Here is a 15921-nt window from a genome sequence, read left to right as displayed (position 1 = left end):
GGGGGTTTTCTAGGGCCTGATTGCAAATGCAGGAGATGAGGCATTGATTGGTTGCTGGGTGGAGAGAGCCAAAAGAAAGCCAGAAAAGCAGTCATGAGCATGGCCCTGAGAGGGAGCAGAATTTGCATTAAAGAAATACCTGACTCCTATTATCAATTTTTCCTTCTAATGGAAATAGCCCAGCAAGGCTTCAGATATGGACTAACCATTCAGTCCAAAAGTAGAACATATTATTTTTACATTTGTTTGATATTTTAAAAATAGTTGTCCCTAATTATTTTACAAATTTTTAAAGATATTTGTATCTGGCAAAAGGTTTCTTCAAGGCATGCTCTCTTTCTGCTCCAATCTGCAGCAATGTTATAATGATGCCTTTGTCACAACTCTACCATTCCCTGTGCATCACATTCTAATATCCCAAACAAGGATCCAAATAGCCTCACCCAGACCTGTTCATGGAGGCCACTCCCAAGTGGATTTCACCTATCCCATGAAGGAAGTGTGTACATATATCTATAAAATCAGCCAAGGTCACTGCACTATCCCCCCAATCCTTTCATGTGATCACATAGATGGATTTCCCAGGGTCAGTCTGTGTTGGAGCAAGGATTAGGACTTGGGCATGTGGTGGGGAAGAGGGTAGGAGGCTGGGAAATGCAGTCATCCACCAAGTATTCTCAAAGATTAACCAAAAGAGTTGATACAGTGATAAACTACCTTTCCATGGATCCAATCCAGATAGGAAACAGCAGGGGCAGTCACAACCAAGGGAAGCCTGATGGCATGGCTCCTCTATTACAGTCAGATTGCTATGGAGTGGGTTGAGTGTGCTAGGGTCCCAGCACCACTGTAGAGGCACTGGATCTCCACGCATCTGGCTTTTGTCCATGAGGATTCTAAGGTATGGGTGACTTGGGGAGGAATCTCAACTGATTTCTTGCAAGGGGGTGAGAGGAAGGTACACACACACAAACATCTTAAAAGATTTGTGGAAAACTTTGCAGCCTCCAAGTATTTGAGTAGAGCAGGATCAAGGCCAGGATTACGACTTCACTGTGGAATCCAACCTCACAATGCAAATACCATTAGATCAAAGGGTATATCACTCACTATAAATACAATATCCCAAAACTACAAGTGGGAATTCAGCCAGTTATTAGTGCAGTACAATCCATTGACCGCAAACTTCCCATGCCCCATCTGCAACAAAACATGCACCTCTAGAATTGGCTTGTATAGTCATCAGAGGGCACACCATGAGACCAACAGTAGTTGATCTGCACAGATTTGTCATCATTGGATCTATGGACTACCAAGAAATGTTCTCCTCCATTCTTGTTTACTTTTGTATATAAATTCCTCTCTACTTGGTACAACCCCAGTTTTCCAAAAGGCAGGTGAATTTAAATTACCTGAAGTTTTGTGAAACGGTTCTTGGTTGCATTTTTCTAGAGATATATCTGTACATCGTAGCAAGCTTGTGTACCATATCCATGTCATCCTCAGGCAACCCACAATCCATAGAACATCCATAGTAAATAAAGCAAGCAAGATTTTGCTCATGAATATCTCAATTTCTAAGAAATTATTTCAGGCACTAGCTTTGCTGTTTTATTTTGAAAATATAAGATAGTTTAAAAAGCACCTCACATACTAATATTACTGAACCTTAATTTGAAAAATAAGAAGTGAAGAAACAAATAAGTTGATGATACCGTATACTTTAAACTTGAAGACAGGAGACAAAAGTGGTTAAGCAGCAAAGTGGAGTGGGGGGGCAGGAATGGATAGGAGCAGAGGAAAAGTGCACCAGGAGTTTGGGGTGGAAGTCAAGGGAAAGAGATGGGGGAAATTGAAAACGCCAGAATTAAGGCATAATATTATACATTCTGCCCCTTATACATTATGATACAGTCAGTCTCTAATTACATCAGTCATTAGTTTTTTCCACAAGATCCCAGCCAGGAAATTCCATCCAGGAGAACTGGATTATATCTCTGCTCCCACAAAAAGAGTGATATTGGGCAAGTCATTACTAATTGTGTGTTCCTCATTTCTGGGTTGTCAAGCTTGACTCACCTGGGAGTAGATTTGCTGAACTGCTGAGTGCTCATTACTGCATACGAAATAGATTAGAGTGGTGCTTTGAACTTCTGACATGGTATAAAAATGCTAAAACCTCTGAAAAATCAGGTCCTAGGCATTTCAAATTGAGCATCAAAAAGTACGGGAAACTTTTTATCTGAATCTCTGTGTGCCTCAGTTCCACATCTGTAAAATGGGGATAATATCACCCCCGACCTCACAAGAGTGATGTGAAAAATATTGATGTTTGTGAAGCATTCAGATACTATAGTGATAAGTGCTGCAGAAACACTTGTGAGGAAGTTAACAATTCTGTTTCCAGAGCAGGGTTTGAATAATGTGAAGTAAATAAGGTTTGGGGCCACTCATTGAACAATAAGGAGAAAACCACATATTGAATAGCAGCTCATTAAGTGAGCACCCTACATCTTATGCACTGAATGATGCAGGAAAAAATAGTATGTAATCATGTAATTAAGGGCAGTATTGTAATGCACAGGAACAGGCAGGCAAATAAAGGTTGCACAGGCAACCTTCATTCTGGCATTTCCTACATTTTGAGCATTTGACTGCAACCTCAATAATGTTCTCTTGAGTGTGATAGGTGTATGTGTGCATATATATCGCCACACAAAAAAATTAATTAAGATCTAGTCAAAGCTGCAGCTGCTGCAGGCACATATCAGTGGTGTGAGTACCTATTTCTTTTCAAAGCATTTGAGGGTTGTTGTTTTTTTTAAGAAAGGTTTAAGTATTAGAAATCCAAAAAACAAGGAGTTAAATTAAGTCTGCACTTCTCAAACACTGCACCCAAACTGCCTTAATTACTGCAGCCCTTGCTCCTCCTCCTGCTCCTGTCAGTGCCCTTCACTCGTGATCAGACCCAAGCACATGACATGAAGTAGCTGTTGCTACAGCGGAGCCACAAAAGGGAAGAAGGTGGGATACAGAGGTCAGAATCAGAAGGCTATTCTGCTTTATTTGCAGTTTGGGCGTTATTCTTTCCCCTCCACTCTCAACACACATATAGTATGACAAGTTCCCTTCAGTATCAAATGTGCCCAAAAGATAAATGAATGAAAGAGAAGGACGGTGGGTGGGTGACAGCCTTGATCACATGAGGAGGAGCAGGAACTGGAGCTGGGCACCGGCAGTTTCTGCAGAGCAAGTCAGTGCAGGAAGTCGGAACTGCAAAGAAACAATTGTAAGTAAAGTCACTGTAAAGGAAAACACATTTGTGTGCCTAGGAATTTTGTAATGTGAGCAAACAGATTGCAAGGAGGGTCACATAGATACACTAGTAAAAGTAGAATAGTAAGGGGGGGGAACATTTATAAAGTGCAAAGTAAAGGAGATGTTAATTTCAAAAATAAAATGGGCAGAGAGAAATGAAACTAAATCCAGCAGTTGGATTGATAGAGTAAATAGGTAAACCCTTGTTATCACTTCATTAAAATCAGAAAACGTTCCTGCCATTAGAATTAAACAATTTTAAATAATTTCAATACTTTTTAATAATATAATCATGCAAAGGCAATGAATGAAGTGAATGAAAGCCCAAAGGAGAGGATATACTGTGCCTATAATGCTTCTGTGGGTATGTTTATGTTTCTTTGAGTATGGTAATTCGCCTAGTTAATGCTTCTGGAGTGAGTCATGAAAGGGGTGAAATATCTGCTGATGTAAATGAGCGAGGCTACCCTGAATTCTCAAGAGCTGAGCCCACTTCCAACAAGACGCAATTTCACCCTAGGTCCTCTGTACAAGTATGCTGACTGTGGAAACAAATCCATTAAAATTGTAGTTATTAAATGGACTATCATCCATGCTGCTTTTGTTTGAAAGGGGGAAAGGATAACAAAGAGTTTGAGTTCTCAGTTAACACTTGAGTTACATTTTTGAAGAGTTGCACAATATTTGCAGATGAGTATGTGAAAAAATAAATTCCACGTGCTGTTATTTCATTTGTGATTGTATTTGTGATGACTTATTTCTGGCCAGATTCTGCCATCTGTATTCTAGTTGGGAAGTCCTTTACTCTGAGTGTAGTTCTCTTGACATCATGCAATAAGGTACTACTCAGCTTGAGTAAGGGAGGTAAAATCTGGCCCTTGGTGAATTGAACTGCATATTTTTTCTATGAGAGAAAAAAGGTAAGTGAGGCATTGTCTTTTACTGGGCCAACCTGCCTTGTCTTTCAACTATCTTGGGACCAAGACAGCTACAACAACACTGCAAACAACTATTTTTTCTATGTAATTTAAGTATATTTTTTGACAACTTAGTCTGAAGAATCATCTTTCAAAAACATTTAATTTAGAAAGGAAAGGATAAGAGACCTTTCATTAGCAAGTAATCAAATCTCAGACTCACATTTAAGTTTCACTGTAATACCTCTTTGATGTGAAAGGATTCTATGATAATCACAGCGAAAATACGCTCTTCAATGAAGAGATTACAGAGGGAATGAATTGTCAATGGCATGTGGTCTCTACAAATACCTGTTTTATTAACAAAGCTTCATAGCCCAGAGCAAACCACAATTTCTCTGAAGTCTTAACAGCATCCTTCATCCATCTTGACATGAAAGTTCTTTGGGGTAGGATCTTTGTCTTCGTAATTGGCTAGAAAAAGCATAGCAAATTGTAAGTGCTGTCCTTTTCTTTATACCTGGCCGGCAAATTAACTGAACTGTGGGCTGTTTTCTAAGGAAACATAATGAAAATATCAGAGGGGTAGCCGTATTAGTCTGGATCTGTAAAAGCAGCAAAGAATCCTGTGGCACCTTATAGACTAACAGACTTTTGGAGCATGTCAGATGTATTCACCCACGAAAGCTCATGCTCCAAAACATCTGTTAGTCTATAAGGTGCCACAGGATTCTTTGCTGCTTTCACATAATGAAAATATACGGCCCGATTTTCAGATTTTATAAATCAGCAAAGCTCCACTGACGTCAATAGATCTCTGCTAATTTATACCAGCTGAGGATCTTGCCAATGCTGTCAGATCATCAGCCTTGCTACTGGCAATACAAAGCAGGCTTAAAGGGGGTTCAACTGGACATCCCAGATTTCTCCTTCTTCTGAAGAGGAACAGAAGACTGTTACAGAGACTGTAGTGACTGTCTACCCTGCGGTGCTGCTGTTGTCCCAACATCTGGTAGAACAAAGGTGGTTCATATCCATTTTGCAGTCCTTCTCCTGAGCTGTTCCAAGCAAACAGAGGCTAAGATCCAGGAGCTGGTATATAATATATAAATAAAACACATATGGCTAACCTAAATGCTATGGGATGTCATCTCAAGGGCAAAAGTTATTGTTTTTTTCAAGTACAATAGTTAAAAATAGAATCAGAAATTTGGATCTGAACTGAAATCCGGATCCAAGCACCCTTAAATGTTTGGGTGTTTGAAAACTGAATTTACAGCTTGTATCCATATTTCTGAAGAACTAGTATTCTTTATGTATTTCTTCCTCTGATTCTTTTTAAAATGCCTCTGCAGGTGCTCATTAATAGCTCTGAGTGCCCATCTCATACATTAGAAATCAATATAATCATAAACAAAGGGCTGCCTGTAAATATATCCCCCTCAGCTCACACCTGCCTCAACCAAGAGAGAAAAGATGAGCTTTGCAGTGTGTCTGGAAGGTTAACGCACCTGGGCTGCAGCTGACTAAAGGGAGGGAGCAAGTCAACCAAGGATCCAATATCAACTTCAGGTTATGTTCCTGTTTTGTAAATGGAGGTCACGTTCCTGCTCTGAGAAATGCCGATATGAGTTTTGCCAACTCTTCTTGCTGCTGCCCCCAGCCTAGCAACGTTATGTTGTCCTTGTCTGGATTGAGCCACAGCCAGCTAGTTCTCATTCAAGCTCTGGTTGGATCAGATGTGAGGGAGACATAGTAAGATCCTGATTTTGGAATTAGAGCCTCTTGCTGGGTGAATATGGTTTCTGGATGCGCTTATTGTGAAGTTAGGTTGATAGCTCAGGAATTGTTAGAAAAAAGAACATTGCAACAAATATTCTGCAAGAAAGAAAGTACATAAAATTATGTGGAATTTGTATATATCATAATTGGAGTCTCCTTACTTTGAGTGTTCCTCAGTAGCTGTCAGTATCCTGCTTTCAAACTATTTACGGTATGTTATATCAACAGTAGATAGCCTTGACAATTCAGTCCTTAGGGCTGACCTACAAAGGAAAAAAATTAGCTTGTGGCCTTTTTTTCATTTTTCTCTGAGGTACACAGAGAGACTGAAAGGGTCTTTTCCTTATACATAATTCATTTTCTGCTTTGTGCCCCCACCCCCAGCCTCTTAGAATTAGCAGAAATGACAAGTTGTCATAAACAGATAGCTAAGGGTTAATGTCTCTTTCACCTGGAGCACCTGACCAGAGGACCAATCAGGAAACCGGATTTTTTCAACTTTGGGTGGAGGGAATTGTGTGTCTGGGGTTTTTGTTTTCTGGCTGCCTGCTTTCTCTGAGCTTTGGAGAAGTAGTTCTGCTTTCTAATCTTTTGTTTCTAAGTGTAAGGACAAAGAGATCAGATAGTAAGTTATATGGTTTCTTTTTCTTTGGTATTTGCATGAATATAAGTGCTGGAGTGCTTTGATTTGTATTCTTTTTGAATAAGGCTGTTTATTCAATATTCTTTTAAGCAATAGACCCTGTGTTGTGTCATCTTAATACAGAGAGAACATTTGTATGTATTTTTCTATCTTTTTTTATAAAGCTTTCTTTTAAGACCTGTTGGAGTTTTTCTTTACTTCAGGGAAATTGAGTCTGTACTCACCAGGGAATTGGTGGGAGGAAGAAACCAGGGGAAGTCTGTGTGCGTTGGATTTGCTAGCCTGATTTTGTATTCCCTCTGGGGGAATAGGAAAGTACTTTTTGTTCCAGGACTGGGAACAGAGAGGGGGAGTCACTCTGTTTGGATTCACAGAGCTTGTGTCTGTGTATCTCTCCAGGAGCACCTGGAGGGGGGAAGGGAAAAAGGATTATTTCCCTTTGTTGTGAGACTCAAGGGATTTGGGTCTTCGGGTCCCCAGGGAAGGTTTTTCATGGGGACCAGAGTGCCCCAAAACACTCTAATTTTTTGGGTGGTGGCAGCAAATACCAGGTCCAAGCTGGTAACTAAGCTTGGAGGTTTTCATGCTAACCCCCATATTTTGGATGCTAAGGTCCAAATCTGGGACTAAGGTTATGATATGGTGTAGCAGTGGTGGGATATAGACAGAATCCAGAAGCCAGTAGGAATATTATATTTTTCTTTTCTCTGCTAAGGGCTTTTTAGCAGAGAGAAACAGTTGGTTTTAAAAGGGAACCAGAGAGAATTTTTTTTCTGCTCTCTCTGGCAGTTTGTGGCTTGCATGTTAAGCAAGAAGCCATTAGCAGACTGTTAAGGGTCTTTTTTCACACAATAGCACTCCCATTGAGAGTCATACCAGCACTATATAAATGCAAATAAAGTGGTTTTTCAGGTTTACTTGACATTGAAGATTAGCTAAAGGCACTGTTGCTAGGCAGTCTTCAGGAGGCAACAGAGAGCCTGCAGTTCAGAAGATAAACACCGGAGGGCACCCCAACACAAGAAAACAGGAACCATGTCTACCAAGGCAAAAATTGAGGCCGAAGACCAATTCAAAGAAGCTGAACACCGGCGACAACTGGAGCTAAAAGAAAAGGAAGAAAGCATCAAACTGGCAGCCTACCAAAGAGAACAGGCAGCCTTAGAGGCAGCACACAAAAGAAAACTAGAAGAAGAAGAGGTGGCCTACCGAAGGAAACAAGCAGAAGAAGAGTTGGCCCACCGCCGAGACATGGAAAAACACCAAAAAGAAATGGAAAAAACAACAAAAAGAAATGGAAAAACAACAAAAAGAAAATGAAGAGAAGGAAAAACAGAGAAAACATGAACTGGACTTGGCAAAAGCTGGGCTGCATGTGCCAGCCAACCCTAACAACCCGGCGCCGATTATTGCTCCACAGCACAGGAAATTTCCCACCTACAAGGCAGGTGATGACACCGAGGCCTTCTTGGAAAATTTTGAAAGAGCCTGTCTTGGGTACAGCATCCCCGAAGACCAGTACATGGTAGAATTAAGGCCACAACTCAGTGGACCTTTAGCAGAGGTGGCAGCTGAAATGCCTAAGCAGCAAATGAATGACTATAAACTTTTTCAAACCAAGGCCAGATACAGGATGGGGATAACCCCAGATCATGCCCGTCGGCGCTTCAGAACCCAAAAGTGGAAACCAGAGGTGTCATTTCCCAAACACGCCTACTACATTGCAAAAAACTATGAGGCCTGGATAACAGGAAACAACATTCAAACCTTGGAAGAACTGAACCTCCTCATACAAATGGAGCAGTTCTTGGATGGTGTTCCTGAAGACATCACACGGTACATACAAGATGGAAATCCCAAAGATATCGCTGAGGCGGGGGAGATTGGAGCCAAATGGATGGAAGTGGCAGAAAGCAAGAAAGCTACTGTCAAGGGGAACGATTACCCCAGGGGGCACACAGACCATAAACCCTACAACCGAGGACAGCCAAAGACCCCACATACCACCCAAGTAAAGCCACACACACCGTACCCTTCCACCTCACCAGTCTCCGGTAACTCACCTCGGCCCAGTGACCCATCAGATGGAAGATGCTTTAAGTGTAATGAACTGGGACATATCAAGGCCAACTGTCCAAAGAACACCATGCGAGTGCAATTCATTACACCACCATCACACCAAAGATCCCCAGGCCCAGATGCCTCTCAAATACCCTTGGAGCGAAGGGAAAATTTGAGAGTGGGCGGAAAGAAGGTTACTGCGTGGAGAGACACGGGGGCACAAGTGTCAGCTATCCACCAATCCTTCGTAGACCCCAAATTCATCAACCCAAAGGCCAAAGTTACAATTTACCCCTTCATGTCACAAGCTGTAGACTTGCCTACAGCTGAACTGCCTGTCCAGTACAAAGGCTGGTCAGGAATGTGGACTTTTGCAGTCTATGACAATTATCCTATCCCCATGCTACTGGGGGAAGACTTGGCCAACCAGGTGAGGCGGGCCAAGAGAGTGGGAATGGTTACACGTAGCCAAACCAGGCAAGCTTCCAGACCCATTCCTGTTCCTGAGCCGTCCACAGACGCCCCGTCTGTGTTACCAGAGACCCAGACAGAGGTAGTGGACCCAGATTCCATGCCTACCACTGAAACAGCCACAGCATCTCCAGTCCCAGGCCCGGAACTGGAACAGCAACCAGCACCAGCAAGTGCAACCACATCTTCATACTCAACGCCAGAGGGCACCAGCGAGCCAGAACTGGCAGAAACAACAGACAGCCATACCCAAACGGCTCAGCCAGAGCCTGAAATAACCTCAGGTGCACCAGCGGAGAGCGGTTCACCAGCAACGGAAACAACCCCATCACCTACATCGCTTCCAGAGGGACCAAGCCCAAGTCCACAGTCTGAGGAAGAACTGGTGACCCCAGCCTCAAGGGAACAGTTCCAGACTGAGCAGGAAGCAGATGACAGCCTTCAGAAAGCTTGGGCGGCGGCACGGAGCACCCCACCGCCTCTCAGCTCTTCTGATCGATCCCGGTTTGTTATAGACCAAGGACTTTTATACAAGGAAATTCTTTCTGGTGGACACCGGGAACAATGGCAGCCACAAAAACAGTTGGTGGTTCCAACTAAGTACCGGGGGAAGCTCTTAAGCTTAGCCCATGATCATCCCAGTGGCCATGCTGGGGTGAACAGAACCAAGGACCGGTTGGGGAAGTCCTTCCACTGGGAGGAGATGGGCAAGGATGTTGCCAAGTACGTCCGGTCTTGTGAGGTATGCCAAAGAGTGGGTAAGCCTCAAGACCAGGCCAAGGCCTCTCTCCAGCCACTCCCCATAATTGAGGTCCCATTTCAGCGAGTAGCTGTGGATATTCTGGGCCCTTTCCCAAAAAAGACGCCCAGAGGAAAGCAGTACGTACTGACTTTAGTGGACTTTACTACCCGATGGCCAGAAGCAGTAGCTCTAGGCAACACCAGGGCTAATACTGTGTGCCTGGCCCTAACAGACATCTTTGCCAGGGTAGGTTGGCCCTCTGACATCCTTACAGATTCAGGGTCTAATTTCCTGGCAGGGACCATGGAAAAACTGTGGGAAACTCATGGGGTGAATCACTTGGTTGCCACCCCGTACCACCATCAAACCAATGGCCTGGTGGAAAGGTTCAATGGAACTTTGGGGGCCATGATACGAAAATTCATCAACGAATTCTCCAATAATTGGGACCTAGTGTTGCAGCAGTTGCTGTTTGCCTACAGGGCTGTACCACATCCCAGTTTAGGGTTTTCACCATTTGAACTTGTGTATGGTCACGAGGTTAAGGGGCCATTACAGTTGGTGAAACAGCAATGGGAGGGGTTTATGCCTTCTCCAGGAACTAACATTCTGGACTTTGTAAGCAACCTACAAAGCACCCTCCGACACTCTTTAGCCCTTGCTAGAGAAAACCTAAAGGATGCTCAGGAAGAGCAAAAGGCCTGGTATGACAGACATGCCAGAGAACGTTCTTTCAGGGTAGGAGACCAGGTTATGGTCTTGAAGGCGCAACAGGCCCATAAGATGGAAGCATCATGGGAAGGGCCATTCACGGTCCAAGAGCGCCTGGGAACTGTAAACTACCTCATAGCATTTCCCAATTCCTCACTAAAGCCTAAAGTGTACCATGTTAATTCTCTCAAGCCTTTATATTCCAGAGATTTACAGGTTTGTCAGTTTACAGTCCAGGGAGATGATGCTGAGTGGCCTGACGGTGTCTACTACGACGGGAAAAAAGACGGTGGCGTGGAAGAAGTGAACCTCTCAACCACCCTGGAACGTCTGCAGCGGCAACAAATTAAGGAGCTGTGCACTAGCTTCCCCCCATTGTTCTCAGCCACCCCATGATGGACTGAACGGGCATACCACTCCATTGATACAGGTAATGCTCACCCAATCAGAACCCCACCCTACCGGGTGTCTCCTCATGCCCAAGCTGCTATAGAACGCGAGATCCAGAACATGCTACACATGGGTATAATCCGCTCATCTACCAGTGCATGGGCATCTCCAGTGGTTCTGGTACCCAAACCAGATGGGGAAATACGCTTTTGCGTGGACTACCGTAAGCTAAATGCGGTAACTCGTCCGGACAACTATCCAATGCCACGCACCGATGAGCTATTGGAGAAGTTGGGACGTGCCCAGTTCATCTCTACAATAGACTTAACCAAGGGGTACTGGCAAGTACCGCCAGATGAACCTGCCAAGGAGAGGTCAGCATTCGTCACCCATGCGGGGGTGTATGAATTCAATGTCCTTCCTTTCGGCCTTCGAAATGCACCCGCCACCTTCCAGAGGCTGGTAGATGGTCTACTAGCTGGACTGGGAGAATTTGCAGTTGCCTACCTCGATGATGTGGCCATTTTTTCAGACTCCTGGCCCGAACACCTTCTCCACCTGGAAAAGGTCTTTGAGCGCATCAGGCAGGCCGGACTAACTGTTAAGGCCAAAAAGTGTCAAATAGGCCAAAACAGAGTGACTTACCTGGGGCACCAGGTGGGTCAAGGAACCATAAACCCCCTACAGGCCAAGGTGGATGCTATCCAAAAGTGGCCTGTCCCAAGGTCAAAGAAACAGGTCCAATCCTTCTTAGGCTTGGCCGGATACTACAGGCGATTTGTACCACACTACAGCCAAATCGCTGCCCCATTGACCGACCTGACCAAAAAGACCCAGCCAAATGCCGTTAAGTGGACTGACGAGTGTCAAAAGGCCTTTACCCAGCTTAAGGCGATGCTCATGTCTGACCCTGTGCTCGGGGCCCCGGACTTTGACAAGCCATTCCTAGTAACCACAGATGCATCTGAGCGTGGTATAGGAGCAGTGCTCATGCAGGAAGCAACAGATCACAACTTCCATCCTGTCGTGTTTCTCAGCAAGAAACTGTCTGAGAGGGAAAGTCACTGGTCAGTCAGTGAAAAGGAATGCTATGCCATTGTGTACGCCCTGGAAAAGCTACGCCCATATGTTTGGGGACGGCGGTTCCAACTACAAACTGACCATGCTGCACTAAGGTTATGATACAAGTCCAGTCTCTTTTGTTTTTGTAATTGTTGTTGGAAGACTCTTTGGATAACTATTGGAAACTTTTTCAAACCTTAACTGAAGTAATGGTGTTCAATCTTAAAATGAGCTTGTCTCCTAAGAGCATTAGGCAAATGGATTTTAAGGAAAACAGTAAGTTTTAAACAGTTTGAATAAAAATAACTTCCTCTTGCAGTTAATTAGAGTTTTCACTTTTTTTGTACTTGTGGTGTAGTGCAAATACTTCTCAAGTCATACATAATCTTCCAGGGCACACAATATAGCAATTTTAAATGTTAGAAACAAGCAGAACTCTCTCTTGTTTCCCACCACACACATTTTTCCTCGGGCGTAATAAAAGCAACATTTCAGGGCTCCTTTATACACCATCGTGAAGTTCAGAAGAGCACACACCATTTTCCCCCTTTGAAGGGCAGCTTAAAGCACTGTCATGTTTTATGAGATTAAAGGCTACAGAACTGCATACTGTGTTTGCAGAAATGTAATGAAAGCAGGAAAATCAATACTATGTCAATGTTCTTAACAATCTGAAGATTTTCTTGTGCAAAACCCAGATATGGTCCCCACACGTATGCAGATGAGTACAATGGCTTAGTGAGTAAACGAACATGCTGGACTTTTCGTTTTTATCTTTCCTTACCTACTCCACATCCATCCGTGTGGTGTTTGAGTGCTGTATAAAGTTAACACTCTAGCACGGTGTTTCTCAAACTGGGAAGTTAGTCTCTCAAGCAGTTCCAGCATTAGTTATTATTAGTTGCATTACAGTAGCGCCTACATGCCCTAGCCAAGAATGGGATTCCATTATGCTGGGTTTTTTTTTCTTTACAAACATATAGCAAAATACAGTAAAAACTCTCTGAAACAGCTTCCATTCTAAATAGACCAGACAGACAAAGGATGTGAGGGAAAACAGAGACCTAGAAAGGTGGAGTAAGTTACCCCATGCTCTTCTCATGGTGGGGTACCTCCTACTCCAACCGTAGGAATCTCCTACTTTTTTTCTTGGATGTTCAAAGAGAAAACACCCCAACGTCTTCCAAAGGGAAACATTTAAATAATTACATTCATTTCGCTCCATGTGGAGAGTGAATTTTTCACCTGTTGATACAAATCTCTAGTTTCAAGCAAAACCTGTGACTCTGCTGCAGCAGTTGATAATAGTGCCAGTCCAACAGAACTGATAGTGAAATTCTGGAGAAGGTGAAGTAAAGTAAGGGAATGGATGTCGGGGAACACAGCTCTTCCTCCTCTGAAATAAAGAAAAACCCAGGAAATAGCTTTACATTAAACTCTCTCTTAAATCTACAAAAAAAAATATGAAATGCCATTTTCCCCTCACTAAGACTAGGTTACATTTCAGAAGAATTTTACTTAAATAGGTCCAGAGCAGCCCTTCCCTTGGGGAAACCCCACAGGAGTGGGGCTATGGAGTGAAGAAAAACTCTGCAAGCCTTCCCTCCCTGTGATCTTCCCAAAAGTTTCCATGGAGATTTAAGGAAGAAACTTTATGGGTTTCTCCTTACCTTCAGCAGAAAAAAAACCCCAGACCCCTTAAACTCCGTGGATTTTAAGAGCTTTAAGCCTAGGCTTCCATACTGGCTCTGTGGAATCATTGCACTGCCCATCTTCCCCTCCATTCTGGTTTCTAGGCAATGTGGTTGATGAGAGTCTCACTGCCAAGACTTCCTCTACCAGAGGAAGATGATTGCATTGAATTGCCTAATACGTGCTGTTATGCAAACCTAAAAGACATCAGCTTGCTTGGTTCCAGACAGTCTCCCATAGCAACATTCTGGAACTAGGATCATTCCAATATTAGCACCTGTCCATAAAGAAGCACAGGCCTTCCCTTAATCTGGATACATCTGAGTATTCATAATTCTGTATTATGGCTGTGTCTGTTCTCTAACTACTCATGTTTTATATCTCCATATACTCTTCTGCTTAAAGTTGCTTTTGAGATCAGATATTTAATGTGTATTCCTTTAGTTTCTCCCTTATCTAAATTTTATGGTGGTAGCTCATTAGGCTACATTATTCCTTACAATTGTTTTCAGCTTTTGAGAAGTAGAAAGCAGGACCTTTTAAACCCCCACATTACTAAAAATCAAACTCCATTAGGACTGCTATGATCCAATGAAATATATTTATTTAATTCTGGTCTCTGTTTCCAGAAGCTGTCTGAAAGGATCTTCATTAAAAGAGCACCACAACAAGAAGCATTTTCAGAACAGAAATGAACAGCTGGACAGCAAATAACAGTTCCGTCAACAGTAATGGAACAGATCTCACTATCGGCTTTATCTCTTCTGCAATAGCTGTCTTTTTATTTGGGACAAACTTTGTACCTGTTAAGAAATTTGATACTGGTGATGGTAAACAATCTGGTTTTTTTTAATAGTTTTACCACTTGTAAGAACAGTGTTTAAGTTTTACACACTTTCGGTGAGAATATGGAATCTGCTGGTTACTGAAACCTCCCAGCTGTATCAGCATTAGCCCCAGCACAGCCTTCAGCTATAGAGAGAGGTGGAAGAAGTACAGCATTTTTTCCTCGCAACAATTAGTTTTGTAAAAGCAATAATAAAAACTCAAAGAAGTGGAAAAACTTTGAGAAGCCCTTCTTATGTCTTGCCATCCACTTAAGAGACAGAGAGAGTGTACTACAGGATGCTGCAAGATGGAAAAGCAAAAAGTGAAGTGCCTTTCAATCCCCCACAGTTTGCAAATTCTCAAATACACACTGAAGTGTGTATTATTTACCCTTTATAGCTGGTGATCTATTAAATATCTCCATCCCTTGAGTCACGTTATTGTAGATAACATTAAAAGCCATCAAAAGTAGAAACTTGAATACTTCTGTCTTGGCAATCTGATAACACCAAACAACCTCTTTAGTTTCCTACTTATGATTTATGATTTTGCCACAGCACTTCACTTGCTTTATACTGGGGTCATGCTGTATCTAGGTATATGTGAAGACATATTATTATTCACTGGTTACCAGAATCCCGTGATCAAAAAAGGCCTATCCCAAATTATTTTCTGTAACCATATCTGCATTAGAGGGTGGATACTAGCCTCTGTTTTCTCCTCTTTTTGTGCTAATCCAGCACTGCAAAGGGGACAAAAAAGTTGGTTTAAATATTCAACCAAGAATTTCCCTTGTGTAAGGGAAGTCCTGGGGGGAGGAGGGGCATAAAGCCAGCAAATACTTCACCCACTCCTGGCCCCTCCGAATACAGGATCTGCTGGGAGCGAGAGGAAGTTTGGCCAAAGTGTACAGCAATCTAGCCATCCTGTGCAAGTTAGAGTAATATCTAGGCTGTTCTAACATGTTCATGGTTGGGAGTGGAAGGGAGGGAGAGTAACTCAAGTCTATCCTCTTCAAGAGCTAAGCAGAGCTCATGTGCACCTGAGGATCTGGGCTGTATTAACTCTGTCCAAGCAAATGTAGTTAGCAAGTGTACAGAGAATGTGAGAACCCAGAAATAAATGACTGGTTGACTGCTAACATCTTGCCCCAAAATATAACCTTTTAAAAATATTGTAACATGGCTATATAAACTTCATAAGGGATAGTTCTCTAAAATATGTGACCAGATTTCAATTGTATCTGCATAATTTCATCTGAGATATATTATATGAACAAGAAACAACAGGCTCACACATAAGTA

General features: G+C 42.8%; 1 protein-coding gene across 1 annotated transcript in view; it reads left to right on the top strand.

Moving 5' to 3' along the window:
* The first annotated feature begins 2984 nt into the window (after positions 1 to 2984).
* Positions 2985 to 15921, top strand: part of TMEM144 (transmembrane protein 144) — a 32045-nt gene continuing 19108 nt past the window's right edge. The window contains 3 exon segments of the mRNA XM_030564491.1: positions 2985 to 3289; positions 14419 to 14443; positions 14446 to 14619. Coding sequence (XP_030420351.1) covers positions 3158 to 3289; positions 14419 to 14443; positions 14446 to 14619 — 331 coding nt within the window. The 5' untranslated portion in view covers positions 2985 to 3157.

This window comes from Gopherus evgoodei, chromosome 5 (genome assembly GCF_007399415.2).
Source record: "Gopherus evgoodei ecotype Sinaloan lineage chromosome 5, rGopEvg1_v1.p, whole genome shotgun sequence".
In the NCBI taxonomy this organism is placed as follows: Eukaryota; Metazoa; Chordata; order Testudines; family Testudinidae; genus Gopherus; species Gopherus evgoodei.
Note: the sequence above shows the minus strand (reverse complement) of the source record. Positions and strands in the feature narration are given on the sequence as shown.